Here is a 15291-nt window from a genome sequence, read left to right as displayed (position 1 = left end):
GTGCTTGTTTGTGTCTCACATCTTGTTGAGTGCAAAAATAATTCTTAACTGTTGAAGTCACAGCCTAAAACCTGAAATTGATCAACATTCCCAAGGCATTTTTTTTTCATGGAGTTACTTGGCTCTTAGCAAACACTTTAGTTTCAGTTCTAGAAACTGCATGAGATATTTTTCATCTGTCTATGAAAGAGTTCATGTGGTCTCTAGCTGAACGTCTGAATTAGCTTCTCAAAAAAATATCTCACTGACAGTATTTTGGAAGTGTATGTTTGCATACTTTCATTTTCAAATTATTTAATGTATGTGTACATATTTCTGTGTAGACCTGCCTGTATATAACGAGAGTGTTTAATCAAAGGGGATTCCAGATACCTTAAGAGATTTAAAAATTATTTTTAAAAAGTTTAATAGTTCAGTGATTTCCCAGTATAATCAGAGGAAGTTGATTTGTTTGAAAATACTGTGTGATGATACTCCCCCAAGTTATTCCTCGTCCCAAATACTAGTATAGCCAGTGTTGGTGGGGTTGAATAAGGAGAGAACCATTTTCACCATATTCTAAGGGCTATATGCTTTTAAGTACTATGTGTCATGAGGGTATTGATTAAAAAAACCAAAAGGAACCTAGTATTCCTAAAAGTTTAGGGAGAGAAGTTTGTGTTTTAATTAGGTAGGTAAGGGTTATAATAATGTCAGGAGGTTCTCAGACACAGGTTTGCACAGAGGCAGTAACTCATTGATTGATGAGAAACAAGTGTTTAGAGAGACAATAACTTTTCACATACCAGACATTCATTCATTCATTCATTCATTCATTCATTGCTAGCTTTTAATCTCCAGAATGCCTGTGAATGCAATGGTTTATTTTATTTCAGAAAAAAGAGGAACCTTGGGGTTCCAAAGGCACAGTTGAGTTTCGGAAGTCATTACTGTATGCTTTGCAGTGCTCTTTGTAAGGGTTTGATGACAGTGACAAGAGGAAGGGGGGTGGGCAAGCATGTTAAAGTCATTTGGCTACTTTTGAAATCAAGACTGGGAAGAAAACATTTTCTGGCTGTAAATCACTCACTTGTCCTACATTCTTTAAAGTATTTTACACAAATGACTTTAACAGTTTTAGGGGTCATGTCTTGGGTTAAGAGACTGTGCCTGGTATACATTTTGGTTATTTAAAAACAATACTGAGGTGGTCGCATTTCTGTTCACATCTGTGCTGTGAAGTATTTGATGTTTGTCTGATGTACAAGGTTAGCCTCTTAAGGCAATATTGTACAAAGTGTATAGTTGCTGATTTTATGTGTTTATAAGGACATTTAAAGTAAATCAGTACTTATAATGTTAACAAAAAAATAAACTGAAAAACAAAAACTTATAAATAAAAATTTTAAAAACATTGTAAAAATTGCTAACATTTTGATGAGTGGTTTTTGTGCTATGTACTACTAAGCGTTTTTGCATACATTATTGAATTTAATCTTTAAACCCAATGTATCAGCTAGGCGTTGTTCTCATTTATACCTGTTGAGCAGTGAGGCTCCAAAAGTGAATTGTTCAAGGTCACATAACCAGTGTGACTAGTGAGCTGGGAATGAAACCAGGCAGAGACCCTTGGATTTCATAGCTACTGCTCAGGCTAAGGCTGAAATAGTTGTCTGTGGTTCTTAAGTGAGGCAATCCAAATAAAAGTATTTAGTACATACCGAAATGTCTTGATGACTATGGCAGAAATGCTAAAACTAATGAGAAAGATAGATTTGGAAAGTACCTTCAGTGAGTATTATATGTATTAATTGAAATCATACTTTAAGATAGAATAGGCTCATTCAATTATGACATTGTCTTTTGCTTTAAATAATCATCAATTTGTTAGCCTGAGAGAGGCCACTGTGGTTTTGTATGTGTTTAGAGATCATCAGATAGTTTAGTGCTATGGTGTATTGTCCATGAAGCTGCAGTGTGAACTCTGGTCAGGTGGTATGGATATCAGCGTCTTTTCTGCTCTACTCTGTTTTCATCCCTCTACTTGTAGACCTGTGGATGGGTACCCCAACATCCCTGTCCCTCTATATCCCCAACTGGTCCTCTCCTATGAAGTAGTTAGAACATTGAGTTATACTGTGCGGTGAGGGGTGCATTATGCTTACATGTAAATGCAGCATTGGGTGGCAGGATCTATTTTCTTTTGCCAAGAAAAGTGTTGTATTTTTCTTGGTTTTTGTTACAGTTCAGCAATTTTTATTGCCGGCAGCACAACACTCTTTGGGAGAGAGAAAATAAACAACACAGGGCACTTGGAGCCAGGAAGTCGCATCTCAGACTAGAAACATGTGGGAGGGAGGTGGGGGAGGGAAGGTAAACATATGATGATAGAAGATGATTTGGGTGGTGGGCACACAATGCAGCATATAGATCATGTATCATGGAAATGTACACCTGAAACCTATATAATTATATTAACCAATGTCACCAAAATAAATTTAATTTTTAAAACCCCACAGTGTGGATTGACATTTGAGCAGTGTGTGTTAAATAGGGGAGCTAGCTACCAACCTAAAAAGTTAAAGATGTGGTGGTGTTCCTGCACATCTAGGGAAACCATGTAATCACGGGATCTTTGGTAGGGTGTCAGAAGTTGATTTTGATGTTATGACAAATATTATGGTTTCTTTGTAATTAAATATTAACTCAAACTGTATTTTAGGTGAGTCTTACCTTGCTGATCATTGTTTGTATTAGACCTGTAATTAACTTTTGATGAATTTGAAACTAACCTGTTGTTATTTGAATGTTTTACTTTGAAACAACCCCAAGTAAACTTGTCATGAGTATTTCTAATAGTGCCTAGTTTTAAAATGTGATCTTTTTTCCCTCTGCCTTATAACATAAGAGGCATACCAAATTCAGTTAGCTTGAAGTGTTTTTGGTTTCTTCTCTTTGAAAATTAATGTCATGTTACAATAACTTACTGAAAATAATAATTTGAAATGAAAATTATGAACCTACATCCATTGGGGCTTTTTATTTTTTTTAAATATATTTTATTGATTTTTTACAGAGAGGAAGGGAGAAGGATAGAGAGTTAGAAACATCGATGAGAGAGAACCACCGATCAGCTGCCTCTTGCACACCCCCTACTGGGGATGTGCCCGCAACCAAGGTACATGCCCTTGACTGGAATCGAACCTGGGACCCTCCAGTCCACAGGCCGACGCTCTATCCACTGAGCCAAACCAGTTAGGGCGATTGGGGCTTTTTAAACCAGAGGAGATAAACCATTTAAAAATAATTTGTTTAATGTAAATCAATTTTGTATTTTGAATGTTATTAATACATTCTTTTAAAGACAAATAAAAAGAAACTTTTGCCCCACTTTGTTAGACTACTCTTAACTAAGCATCCTTGAGGATTTGGGAATCATTAAATATTTATAAAGATGCTCATAGTTTTGCTTCCCCCCCCCCCCCCTGACTTATACAGCTGGAGAATTTCTTTTCATCCATAATTTCATGTCTAAGGCAGAGTGTAACAATTATTGAAGAGAAAATAGTCCAAGTGATTAATTCTCTTTAGTTTTGATAATGTTTTTAAAATATCAATGATTATTTTGAGTACTGTATGTTTTTCAACTGTTAATATCTTGCTCTTGCTTCTTTTAGGACCTGCTGAAGTTCCGATGATGTCACCCAATGGATCCATTCCTCCTATCCATGTGCCTCTAGGTTATATCTCACAGGTAACCAGTTGATGGACTTCTCCACTCACTATGGGCACTGTCATTGTGCCAAGAGAAAACATGTGGAGGCTTGAAAACGTATTCCAAGATTAATTTAGTTCAGATGATGCCAGAGTTGTCATTTTTGTGGTACCAGGCAGCCCTTCCCAAGTCTCGCTGCTTAACAGGCCAGAGTTAGAGGGAGGAAAACACAGCTGAGCGGCTAGGCTGCCCTTGGCCAAGATGGGTGTCACGCTTGACCGATGATTGTGATTTCTTCATAGAGTCTACTGAATTAGAGACTAATCAGTAAAAATATCAAAGGAGACGTTGTTAGTATAAGTAGGGCCTGTCCTCTCTTCCAGGAGTCTCATTTCTACACAATGCGGTACGTCTTGGGCTTGGTGCATCACTGAGTATGATGTGAGAACTTGGCTGTTTGTACTTACATTTCTCTAAAATTTTGTTTTTGTTTTAAATAAAGTAGCCAATAGCAATTTAAAAAGTAAAAGGTATATTAAAAGATTAAAAAATTGTTAAAGGAAAAAGTTATACTCCTATACCAGGATAAGGTTTTAAATGTTGTGTGTGCTTGGAATGTGGATATCTGTATATACTTTAACTGTGGTCCTAGGCTCAGCACAATATGAATGTCTCCCTTTGTCCCTGCACATCTTCCTTTCCAAATTCCTAACCAGAAAATTCCTGTTTTTCTCCTTTGCCTTTTTTGTTCTTTTTTTCCCCCTCCTGTAAGAACATCCTATACTCATTGAAAAAAAAAATCAGAAAAGAATAAAAAATATTTGTAATTTTACTACCCACAGAAGATAATAATCATTGTGTTAGCATTTTTTGGATTATATTCCTCCAAATTTTTTTTCTTTCTATTCCTCCTCTGTTTTTATAGTGGTTTAAAAAAAAAATCTGTCATTTTAAGTTTTTAATGATTTGCTAGGATAAAAAAATTGGCAGCTACAATAGAAAAATTGCTGATGTGCAGGCAGGAATCAAAGCAATTTTATCCTTCTCTGATGTAAAACTTACCCATTTCTTTACCATCTAAGTCATAGTGCAGCCACTATAGTATCATTTTTTCCATCCTTACTTTCACATGAGCCAATTTGGCATCTTTGTTTTGTTTTGTTTTGAGTCGCCAGAATGTTGGCTAGTCCTTCCCCTGTTTTAAATAAATGGCTTGTTTTACACAAGTCTTTGTAAATAAGTCACTGGAGGGAGAAAAGGGTGCAGAGCAGCCCCTTCCAGCAGGACATGTGATGATGGATCACATCCACGTTGCCAGTCAATTAACAGAAAAGAACAAGGAATGCAGGATGCCATTATGGCTCCTCATTTATTGTGAGGAAGTGTTTCATTCCATTGAACATAGTACAGTTCTCACCATTGAGATGGCAGAAAAACACCTCCTTTTATGTTAAAGGTCCATTTATGGAATGCCAGTTAAAAGTTAAACATTCTGGTAGAGAAAAGCCACAGTGTACTTTTTCTTGCCAGTGGTGTTACTGTCATTTACATATAAGGAAGCTGAGGCTCATAGTGGAACCAGAATCGCAACCCACACATTTCTGATTTTACCAACCTATTTCCCACTCTGATGTGATCTTGAAGTCAGCCACAGAGCCTGCCTTGATGGATGTATTTGCTTTCTATTACATTACTTTCTGACAATGTGAGTGTGGGTGTGTGGAGTGTGCCTACTCATGAATCTTTCTCCAGGACTAACACCAGCTTCTCACATATGGGATTGTCCATTATTATAAGAAAACTAAAGGCCCAGTGCACAAAATTCATGCATGAGGTGGTGGGGGTCCCTCATCCTGGCCTGCACCCTCTCCTATCCTGGACCCCTGCCGGGGATGTCCTAAACTGTCAGTCAGACATCCCTCTTGGAATCCGGGACCGCTGGCTCCTAACTGCTCACCTGTCTGCCTGCCTGCCTGATTGCCCCTAACCGCTCTGCCCCCTCCCTGATCGCCCCTAACTGCTGTCCCCTGCCGGCCTGATCACCCCTAACTGCTCTCCACTGCCAGCCTTATCACCCCTAACTGCTCTCCCCTGCCAGCCTGATTGCCCTAACTGTATCTGCCTCAGCCCCCGCCACCGTGGCTTTGTCCTGAAGGACATCCAGAAGGATGTCCAGAAGACATCTGGTCTAATTAGCATATTACCCTTTTATTAGTATAGACTAGAGATGCAGTGCACGAAATTCATGCACTGGTAGGGTCTAGTGGCTGCCAGCTGCCGGCCGGGTACTCCCTCCCTTCCCCGGCCACCTGCCCCCACCGCTGCTGCCGCTGGTCACTGCCTGTGGGGCCTGATCACCCCACCTATTGCCCTGCCACCTCCTGGCTCCCAGGTGCTAAGGGAGCAGGGCGGCGACCCCACCCCCCGCTGCAGCTGCTGGTCATCCTGCGATTGGATCAGTGGGGCATTGGGCCCCTGCCCAGCTCCCTCAGCACCTGGCAGCCTGGCGGCGGCAGGGCAATCAGCCCCCACCTGGTGACCAGTGGCTTGCACCTGCTCCACCATCCCACCCCGGTCCTGCTCTCATCGGGGCCTGCAGCGTCTTCACTGCCGCCCACTGCCAGTGCTGTGTGGCCAACACCTGCCATGTTCTGTGCTGTCCCCTGGGGGTCAGCGCACATCATAGCAAACGGTCGAACTCCCAGCAGAACTCCCAGTACAGGGGGCAATTTGCATATTAGGATTTTATTATATAGGATTGACGAGGGAGGCAAGTGAATTATTAAAAATGTTACATTAGTAACATTGACTCTAAACTGTGAGTCAATGGAAAAAAATGGATGCATTACATAATTAAGTAGCTAAAACAACTTTCAAGATAAATTCATAAATTTGATCAAATAAATTTGACAAAAGACAAATGTCAGTAATGTGCAGAGATTATCATATAGTAAGAGAAACACCAGGAGTTGAGGAGACAGACAGCTGTGGTCTGCTCTGAGGTGCAGTTAACATAATAATCTTTGTTTTCTTAGGCTGAGAAGGACTGAACCATGGACCTTAAAGATAGTGTGGACTTAGGTAGGAGAATAGTGGAATCTTGTCATTTCAACTCAGCAGCCTCTGATATAGTAGGTTTTTGTGTACTGTAGTGTAAGTGTGTTTGTGCTTTTCGGTGGGATGCTGGGGAAGGTTTGAGGAAAAAAATAACGTGATCTTTCCAGCTGAAGAGAAAATATAGGATCCACTTTCTTTTAACTGTGAGAAAGTGGATTTAAGTAAGAAGGCAGTTAGTCCTGTCACACTCATCACCTTTTCCATCATGTATAAACACTTGTGAGTGTGATTAGGGTTGAAACTATGGGAGAAAACAGGGTGAGTACTGTAGTTGGGAAGAACATGGACATCAACTGAAGAGGCCTGCCTTCAAATTCCACCAAACTTACTTCCCATGTAACTGTTACAAATTCTTTCACCACATACGTGAATACCTACCTGATCTGGTAGAGGTAAGAATTAAGAGAAAATGCAGTCCACACCTCACATAACAGTGGGCATTCAATAAGTGGTAGCTATTAAAATGAAGACGACTGTTAGAACAATTTCAATGAAACGGGCAGTTTGCCTTTCTCAGTACATACTGAGATCACACAGTATGAAGCAATTTTTTCCTTTCATTGTTTACTGGCCATGGTTCTTCTCAATTTTTAACTTCATTATTAACACTCTGAATAATTTATACGTAAAAATTTCTTAAGCAGATGCCTTGAGTTTTATTTTCCATCCTTCCATAGTAATTTATGAAACATTTTTCAAATGTTACAGGAAAAACTTCATGTAGACCCAAAGATTAAGAAAGCATATGAAAAGAAAAAGTGAAATATCTAAGTTAATGTGCTATCATTTGGGAAACCTCTCTCTTTTTAAAAAAAATCCAGATTAATTGATGTAAACTAAAAACTGAATAGTAGTTGAAATAAGTATTTTTGTTGTCATAGCAGAGTATGTAACTTAACTTCATCCCTTTGTTTTGGGGATTAGCAAATAGGTAAACACCTGTTGCAATTATATATATTCAATTTCCCGTGACCAGGGAGAGACATGAATATTTTAAAATGTATTTAAATTTTGGTATGGTTGGTTATTCTCCAATGAGGATTTTTTAAAGACCTGGCCCAATGGGGAAGGAGCCTTACATATTAGCCTCAGCTCCTTCCCTGTAGTAATTACAACTATGCTTAAACTGATGCTGTGTTTCTTCTTTAATGTTGAGCAGAAGGGAGCATGGGGGGTTACCCTGTGCCCTGACAGACTGAGAGTCAGATCCATTTGGCATCAAACAATAAAGAGAATTGGAATCTCTTGCTCGTCCTTGAGGAATTGATTTTTCTATAGGAAGTTGGGAAAGTGTTCCTGAATGAACAGAGTGTATGCATGGAGGTTGGGAGCTGTGGAAAGAGCAGCGGATTTATGTGTCTATTCTGTTCTAGTTTTCATTGTCACCAGATTTTCAGGTACTTTAGTTTTCATTAAATGGCTTATTTTACCCAAGCAATAATTACAGACAGGATAGGCATTGCTAAATTAAAGAATGTACCTAGGATGTACCTCCCCTCAAGGCATTGTACACCTTTCCTTTCTGAGCTTTCTCTCTGTTTCCCTGTTCTGCATTTTCTCTTGGATTTCTTTTTTTGTTTATTTCTGAGATCTTGGCATTGTGGTTTAATAGAACACAAGATTAGTGGGAGGAAACATGAGCCCAGGTAGGTCTCTGCATTCAACTCCCATGTGATTTTTAGGAATATTGTTAAGTTATTTACTTGGGTGGTGTTTCACTTGTTTGCTTACTTGATCATTGTTGGTCTCCCTCCCTTTTAGCATTTAAGTTCCACAAGGTCAGGGACCCTAAGTGTTCTGTTCATCACTGGATCTCTAGTTTCTTTAAAGGTGCGCAGCACATAATAGGCAATTATCAAAATGTTACTGGCTGGCTGGAGTCATTGTTATCTTGTGGAGGGAGGAGCAGAAAGGAAAGGGTTGGAGGATGTCTAATCTAATCTAAAATTAGATAATTCTCCTCTATTATTCCTTAAAAAGGAGACCAAGTAAGAACATAAGTTTCCATAAGCAACCATTACCAAAAGTGTAGTACAACACATTCCTTTGGTATTTGGCATTCTATCCACTGCAATGCTATTCTTCACTTGGAAAAGTGATAGTTGACTTTCAGAATAACATTGAGACAGTATCGCATCTAGAAATGACTTCTGAATCATTAGTTAGGATTAAATTGTGCCCATAATATTTGATTTTATTGCACAGTTAGTATAGTCTGCCTTTTTAAATTAGTAGCATATTTGTCCTATGAAACAACTTTTCATAGAAAAACACCTTTGCCTAACCTATTGCGTACAAAACTTTATGAAGGTTAAGTGGATTTTATCTTTCTACACATTCTTTAGAACCCATCACTTACTTTACTATGTGATAAATATGATCCAACTATCATCAGCATGAATTCTTTTTAAAAAAAATATATTATATTGATTTTTTACAGAGAGGAAGGGAGAGGGATAGAGAGTTAGAAACATTGATGAGAGAGAAACATCAATCAGCTGCCTCTTGCACACCCCCTACTGGGGATGTGCCTGCAACCAAGGTACATGCCCTTGACCAGAATCGAACCTGGGACCCTTGAGTCCGCAGACCGACGCTCTATCCACTGAGCCAAACCGGTCAGGGTGTCAGCATGAATTATTGATCCTTTCTTGGGCTATGGAACCCATTGGAAGACTGATGAAACATTTTTAAATGTAAAATATAAAATTCATAGATACGATCAAGAACAATCTACTTGTGTTTCTATGTGAGTGTGCTTGAGAAGCTGGACTGAAATCACCTCCGATTGACCATCTCTTCTGTGCTGATCTGTGTGGAGGTGCTGGAGTACAGAAACAGTTACTACCCACAGGTTCCCCTAGTGATAGCTTTATCAATATCTTCATAAAGCAAACCATCAGATCTCTACTTACTGTTTGTTTTCTGACAGTGTGTTCTTTAAAACAGCATTTCCATTTGGTCTGTAATAATTGGCCCATTTTATTGCCTGAAACTCTGTGGAAGTAACTTTTCACCTGTCTGGTATTCTTATGTGCCACACAGATAATGAGGAAAATTAGGTTTGATTTTCAATCTTGAAATGTTCTACTTCTTTTTTTTTAATTAAAAAAATATTTTTATTGGAGAAGAAGAGAGAGAGAGAGATAGAAACATCAATGATGAGAGAATCTCTGATTGGCTGCCTCCTGCACGCCTCCCCTCCCCCCCCACTGGGGATTGAGCCCGCAATCTGGGCGTGTGCCCTCACCTGGAATCCAACCGAGACCTCCTGATTCATAGGTTGATGCTCAACCACTGAGCGACACCAGCTGGGCCAAATGGGCTTCTTTTTTTTACTTAGGTTGGTGAGATACAATAAAATCTGATACTTAGCTGACCTTAGGTTACTCAGTTACTTAATTGATCCTAAAATTCTTCATCTAGAATTTAGGACTATGATATTACCCATGTTAGAAGATCTGAGCGTTATGCATTAAGTTATGTGCCAAGCATTTTATAAACTACTAGAGGCCTGGTGCACGAAATTCGTGCACTGGGGGTTGGGGGTCCCTCAGACCAGCCTGCCCCCTCTCACAGTCCAGGATCCCTCAGGGGATGTCTGCACTGTGTGTGTGTGTGTGTGTGTGTCCACTGGGGGCCTGCCCCTAGCCACGCCGTGGAGGCTTGGAGCAGGCGCCCTTCTGTGTTGATCTCTCAGGCTTCGGGCCGCGCCTACGTGTTGTTCTCTCAGGCTTGGAGCTGCGCCTCCTCTGAGCTGGTTGTGACCATTACGGAGTCCGAACCTCATTTGCATATTACTTATAGATAGATAGATAGATAGATAGATAGATAGATATAGATAGATATAGATATATATATATAGATATAGATTATAGATATAGATATAGATTACATGATATACAAACCACAGGAGTTGTTGTTATGGCTTTAATTGTTACACCAAGTTTATCAGTTTGCCATTTTCCTTCAGCCTCTGCCCAGTGCTGTATTTCTGCTTGGGAAAGGAGCTGCTTGACTCAGCAGTGTCTTAAGGAGCTCAGTTCTGTTTAAAACAGGGGTCTCTCTCTTCCCATGGTATCCTCAAGTTGGGGTAGCTGGGGTGTGCTACGACAGCTGTTTGTAAGCTGTGTCTCTTAACCTTGCCTGGCTTCTTTCTTAGTTTGGAAGGTCTTAATAAATTGCTGCCACTGTCCCCTCACCTATAGCATCACCTGGAGTAGTTGGATTAAAGAGATACCACAGAGGATATACTTGTTTCCATCATCCTCTCCAGACCTCAGTGGGTTTAGTTTTAAATAATCGGGTAGTCATCTGGAAAAAGACAAGTGTGTCCAGTAATGTACTAAAAGATTTTTAATTTATATATGCCCTAGTTGCTCTCCTTTTTCCAGATTATAGATTCCCGTAAGTGTAAGTAGCTTAGCTTGTTTCTGTGTATATAAAAATGTTGGCACATATAAAGGAAACAGAGCGGGGATTGCCATTTATGGGGTATCCCCTTATACAGTCACCTCCCGAGCAAGCCTATCAGTAAGTGCCATATCAATGCCTCCAGCTTGTGATCCCTGTACAGCAATCTGGCTTGGATTTGTTATCTGGATCTAACCACCGCCCCCCTCAGTGTATTCTTTAGCCATTGCCTGGAATTGGCATGAGAGTTAAAAATTAAGCACCAATAGAAAATTTAAGATTTTTAGATATAAATGAGTGTGTAGGTAAAATTTTGGGGGAATTTTTGTTTAGTCATGAATCACCTTGTTATTTAAAACCATAGGCTTGGTTACCTACATAGCAGATGAATTTTTTTGATTAACCATTGGCAAGAACTGTTCGAGAAAAGGAATTCAAAATTTTAAAAAATTCTTAATTTAAAAATAAAATTTTTAAAATTGATATCTATTCTCAATCTGTAAATGCTCTGCAGACTAATCCTTTATATTATGTAAAGGACTTTTAGAAACCTAGAAACATCAACAATAATGTATTTTTCCATTTGGCTACAAAAATACCATGTTGTATGGCAAAAGGAACTGGTCTTAAGCCTAAAGGGTTTATTGTCTCAGGACATTAATGATAATGAAACATTGGAATATTATTTCATCAGATGTAAAGGACTTTTAGAAACCTAGAAACATCAACAATGTATTTTTCCATTTAGCTACAAAAATACCATGTTTATGGCAAAAGGAACTGGTCTTAAGCCTAAAAGGTTTATTGTCTCAGGACATTAATGAAACAGTGGAATATTATTTCATCAATGTTAGCCATTACAGATATGAAGAGAAAATGACATTGAGATATATGTTTGGTATTTTCATCCACAGATGTAAGCATGCAATTTGAAAGGACAGAAAAGTCAGATTTGGAAAGACATTCAATTCGTCCACCATTTTTAAGTCAATTAACTTCATCAGTAAAATAGAAGGATCACTTGCTTCTATCTAACTCTGGTTGCTCTTTGAATGCTCTTTTTATTCCAATTTCGCTTTCTCCTAATGGTACTTAGGTGATAGTGGTGGGAGTATTTTCCATAGTAACAAAAAGGGGATGGGCCAGGGAAGATAGCATCCTCATGTTTCAAATTTCTACTCTCCATGAACAATTAATTTGCTTTTCCTCTATTATATTGTTCACTGTTCAGGGTGAGGCAAAAGTGAGTTTACAGTTGTATGTGAAACACAGTTTATTATTTATAATTTATTGTTGTATTATTTTCCATATGAATAACTGTAAACCTACTTTTGCCCCACCCTGGATTAGAAAATGCAGAGTGAAGGGTTAGTACAAAGAGAGGAAAAGTGAGAGCTAACACCTTTGTACTCCTGGTTTTCAGTGTCTTTTTCTTTTCCCCAGTGTCTTTCTTGTGAAATCAAATATTAAAATAATTTAAATAGTAAATATTAAATGACATTTAATATTTAAAATACAAGTCAGGCATGACACATCTGCAGTTAACTAGGTTTAGATTATTTGAAATTTTGGAGAAGAATGTCAGATATTTACTGAGTTATGGGGGGAAATTTTGATAATGAATGTGTTAAATAGCTCTTGGTAGATAGACATCAAATCTAAGAAGATAAATTTATTTGTTGTTGTTTGCTTTTTCATTCATTTGTTCACTTGGCCATCCTTTCTTCTAAGCCGCCTGTGTGCACAGGTGCCCTTGAGGGACTTGCATTTGGGTGGGAGAGACAGATCTGTAACTCACGCTGCAGGACCCAGATGCTGGCGGAGGGGTGAGCACCAGTGTGGCTGGGAGGAGCCTGGACTCTGCCTGCCCAGGGGTCCATGCAGCTGTTTGCATTGCCCAGCCTTTTGTCTGTGTGCTCAGTTTCCGCTGATCGTTCTTCCTTCCCCGGATGGCCTAGGAGCCCACTTCAAGTACGTTCGCAGCAGTTAGGAATGGAGCTTGAGCCTGACCTTCACAGACTCATTTGGTCCCAGTTTTCAGTGTGCAGGTGGCTCCCTCAGTGTTCTTTGCCCCCTCTGCCAGCCGGCTGCCGGGCCTTGCATACAGAGGCATGGGTGTCCCCAGGCTGCTCTGCCCTCCTCCTGGCTCATCGCTGGCCCTCTGGGGCAGCCTTTCAAATTTTTCTGTTGCATCCTGCCTTTCAAGCTCTTTTTTTGATTCTTGTCATTTGCAGCCCAGAAGTAGAAGACAGAGCTTTAGGAACTGAGGAGTTTATTAAAATTCCTGTGGAGCATTTCAGTTCAGTAAGGAGAACTAGCTTCCTCCTCTGACAGTTATGAGAAAAGACACTCAGACTGTAAGTGTTGTTAAGAGATACATTTTAATTCTTGGACTCAAAATCGTCCTCGTTATCCCCTGGTGAGTTAGCTTAACTTCCCTGGACTTTATTCCTCTAACCTCCCAACTGGGGTTAGCTGTGTATGCCTCCCAGGATTGCTGGGCGGAATTAATGAAGTACTAATATTAATAGGAGTAATTACTAGGTAAGATTTTTCTGTTATGTATCAGTCACTGGACTTTAGCACATGTTAATATGTTGCCTTTTTTCAGTAGATGGTATTAAAGCAGAGCGGCAGGCATTTAGTAAATATTGAATCCTTCACATCTCTTAATAACCCAGCTATCCTATTTCTCACAGTTCATTGTTTACATATTTATTTCTTAGCATACCTATCTTGTGTATAATTCTCCACATAATAAAAGCTTTGGAGTACAGACCAGAAAGAAAATCTGGTTCTGCTGCTGAACTAGTACATTTTAACCATGTTGTTCCTTGGTCGCCTTCCTGTCCAACAGGGATGCTAATATCTAATTCTCCAGTAGACCAATGGGTAACCCATGTCCAACAGCTGGCAGACAGTAGGCACTGGCTGTGAGTTTCTTCCTTATCTGTCTCTCCATGCTGCCCCCTCTTGCTGTTGCTTCCAAGTTTTTCCATTTTGTTTTAATGGTTCTCTTGATTATACATCTAAATACACCCATGCAAATAAGATCAACATTTAACTCTTTGGGCCTTATTCTCTAGCCTTTCATCCTGTGTCTAGGGCACTGTGTAGCAGGAAGACTAGGCACATAGAAGTTTTATTATGCCCAGATTTCAAAATCCCCAAAGACAGACCACCAGGGAGCTGAGTCCGATGCAAAAGCAAAGAGTCTTTTTATTCAAGCTAGCTAGCTTGGTCCCTCTGCCTCCCTCACTGACGCCGTGGAGTGGTAGGAAGCAAGAGAGCCCGGAGTCTTGGAAGAACAAAGAATTTATAGGGCTTGGGGTCAGGGGGTGGGGCTCACTCGGACCACTGATTTGGCCAATTCCGGTTGGTTGAGTGAGGGCCGGGGGCTAATGACGCAAGGGCAGGGTGCAGCTAGGGTCTGGTTACACAAAGACAGGAGGTGGCTAGCATACTTTTGGCCTTGGGCTAGTTTCCTTGCGTTCCTATTGGCTGAGATAAGGGCTGGCTGAGCAACTGATACATTCTATGGCTTTTGCTTGAAGAGGAGTTAGGAACACAGTTATCAGTCCCGTTCTGTCCTTTCATTCCCCCCTTGTCTTGGAACTTCCAGCTCAATCACGAGACAGACTGCATTTCTATTTCACCTTCCATTGCTAGAGGCCTGTACTGGGCTTGCAAAACCATTAACTGGACTACCCCATGCGCTCTTTGACAAATTGGACTAGTCTATTAATAATGCAAGGGCTGAAAGTCAACAGCATTAGGAGGATTACAAGAGGTCCGGCGAGGTCTGCTGTCTTCTTGAGGATGATCTGCAGCGGGTGTGTCTGGTTAGAGGTCACTTTCCACTCAGGCTCCCTGCTGTCCTGGGCACAGAAGGAGCTGGGCTTGTGAACTGGCAGAGGCAAACTATAACAAATGGTCCGGTGGAAGGGAAAGAAACCATTTTAGCTTTAACAACTTCTATTGAAATAGGATTTTTCTTCTTAAAATTCCTCTATGGCTATCAAAAAGCCAAATCAAGATTAATTTATCTACTGTATTCAATTTGGCCT

At 40.0% G+C, this 15291-nt stretch overlaps 1 protein-coding gene across 8 annotated transcripts in view; it reads left to right on the top strand.

The window, feature by feature from the left end:
* The window catches only part of FNDC3B (fibronectin type III domain containing 3B), a 277903-nt gene that overhangs the window by 110601 nt on the left and 152011 nt on the right, over positions 1-15291 (top strand). For all 8 annotated transcript variants that reach the window (XM_005860876.2, XM_005860873.2, XM_014535302.1 and 5 more), the window contains one exon: positions 3657-3733. In XM_005860876.2, the coding sequence (XP_005860938.1) occupies positions 3657-3733 (77 nt within the window). The remainder of the gene's footprint in view (positions 1-3656; positions 3734-15291) is intronic.

Source organism: Myotis brandtii, unplaced genomic scaffold (assembly GCF_000412655.1).
Source record: "Myotis brandtii unplaced genomic scaffold, ASM41265v1 scaffold1423, whole genome shotgun sequence".
Taxonomy (NCBI): domain Eukaryota; kingdom Metazoa; phylum Chordata; class Mammalia; order Chiroptera; family Vespertilionidae; genus Myotis; species Myotis brandtii.
The sequence above is the reverse complement of the archived record's forward strand: the minus strand, read 5'-3'. Positions and strand labels throughout refer to the sequence as shown.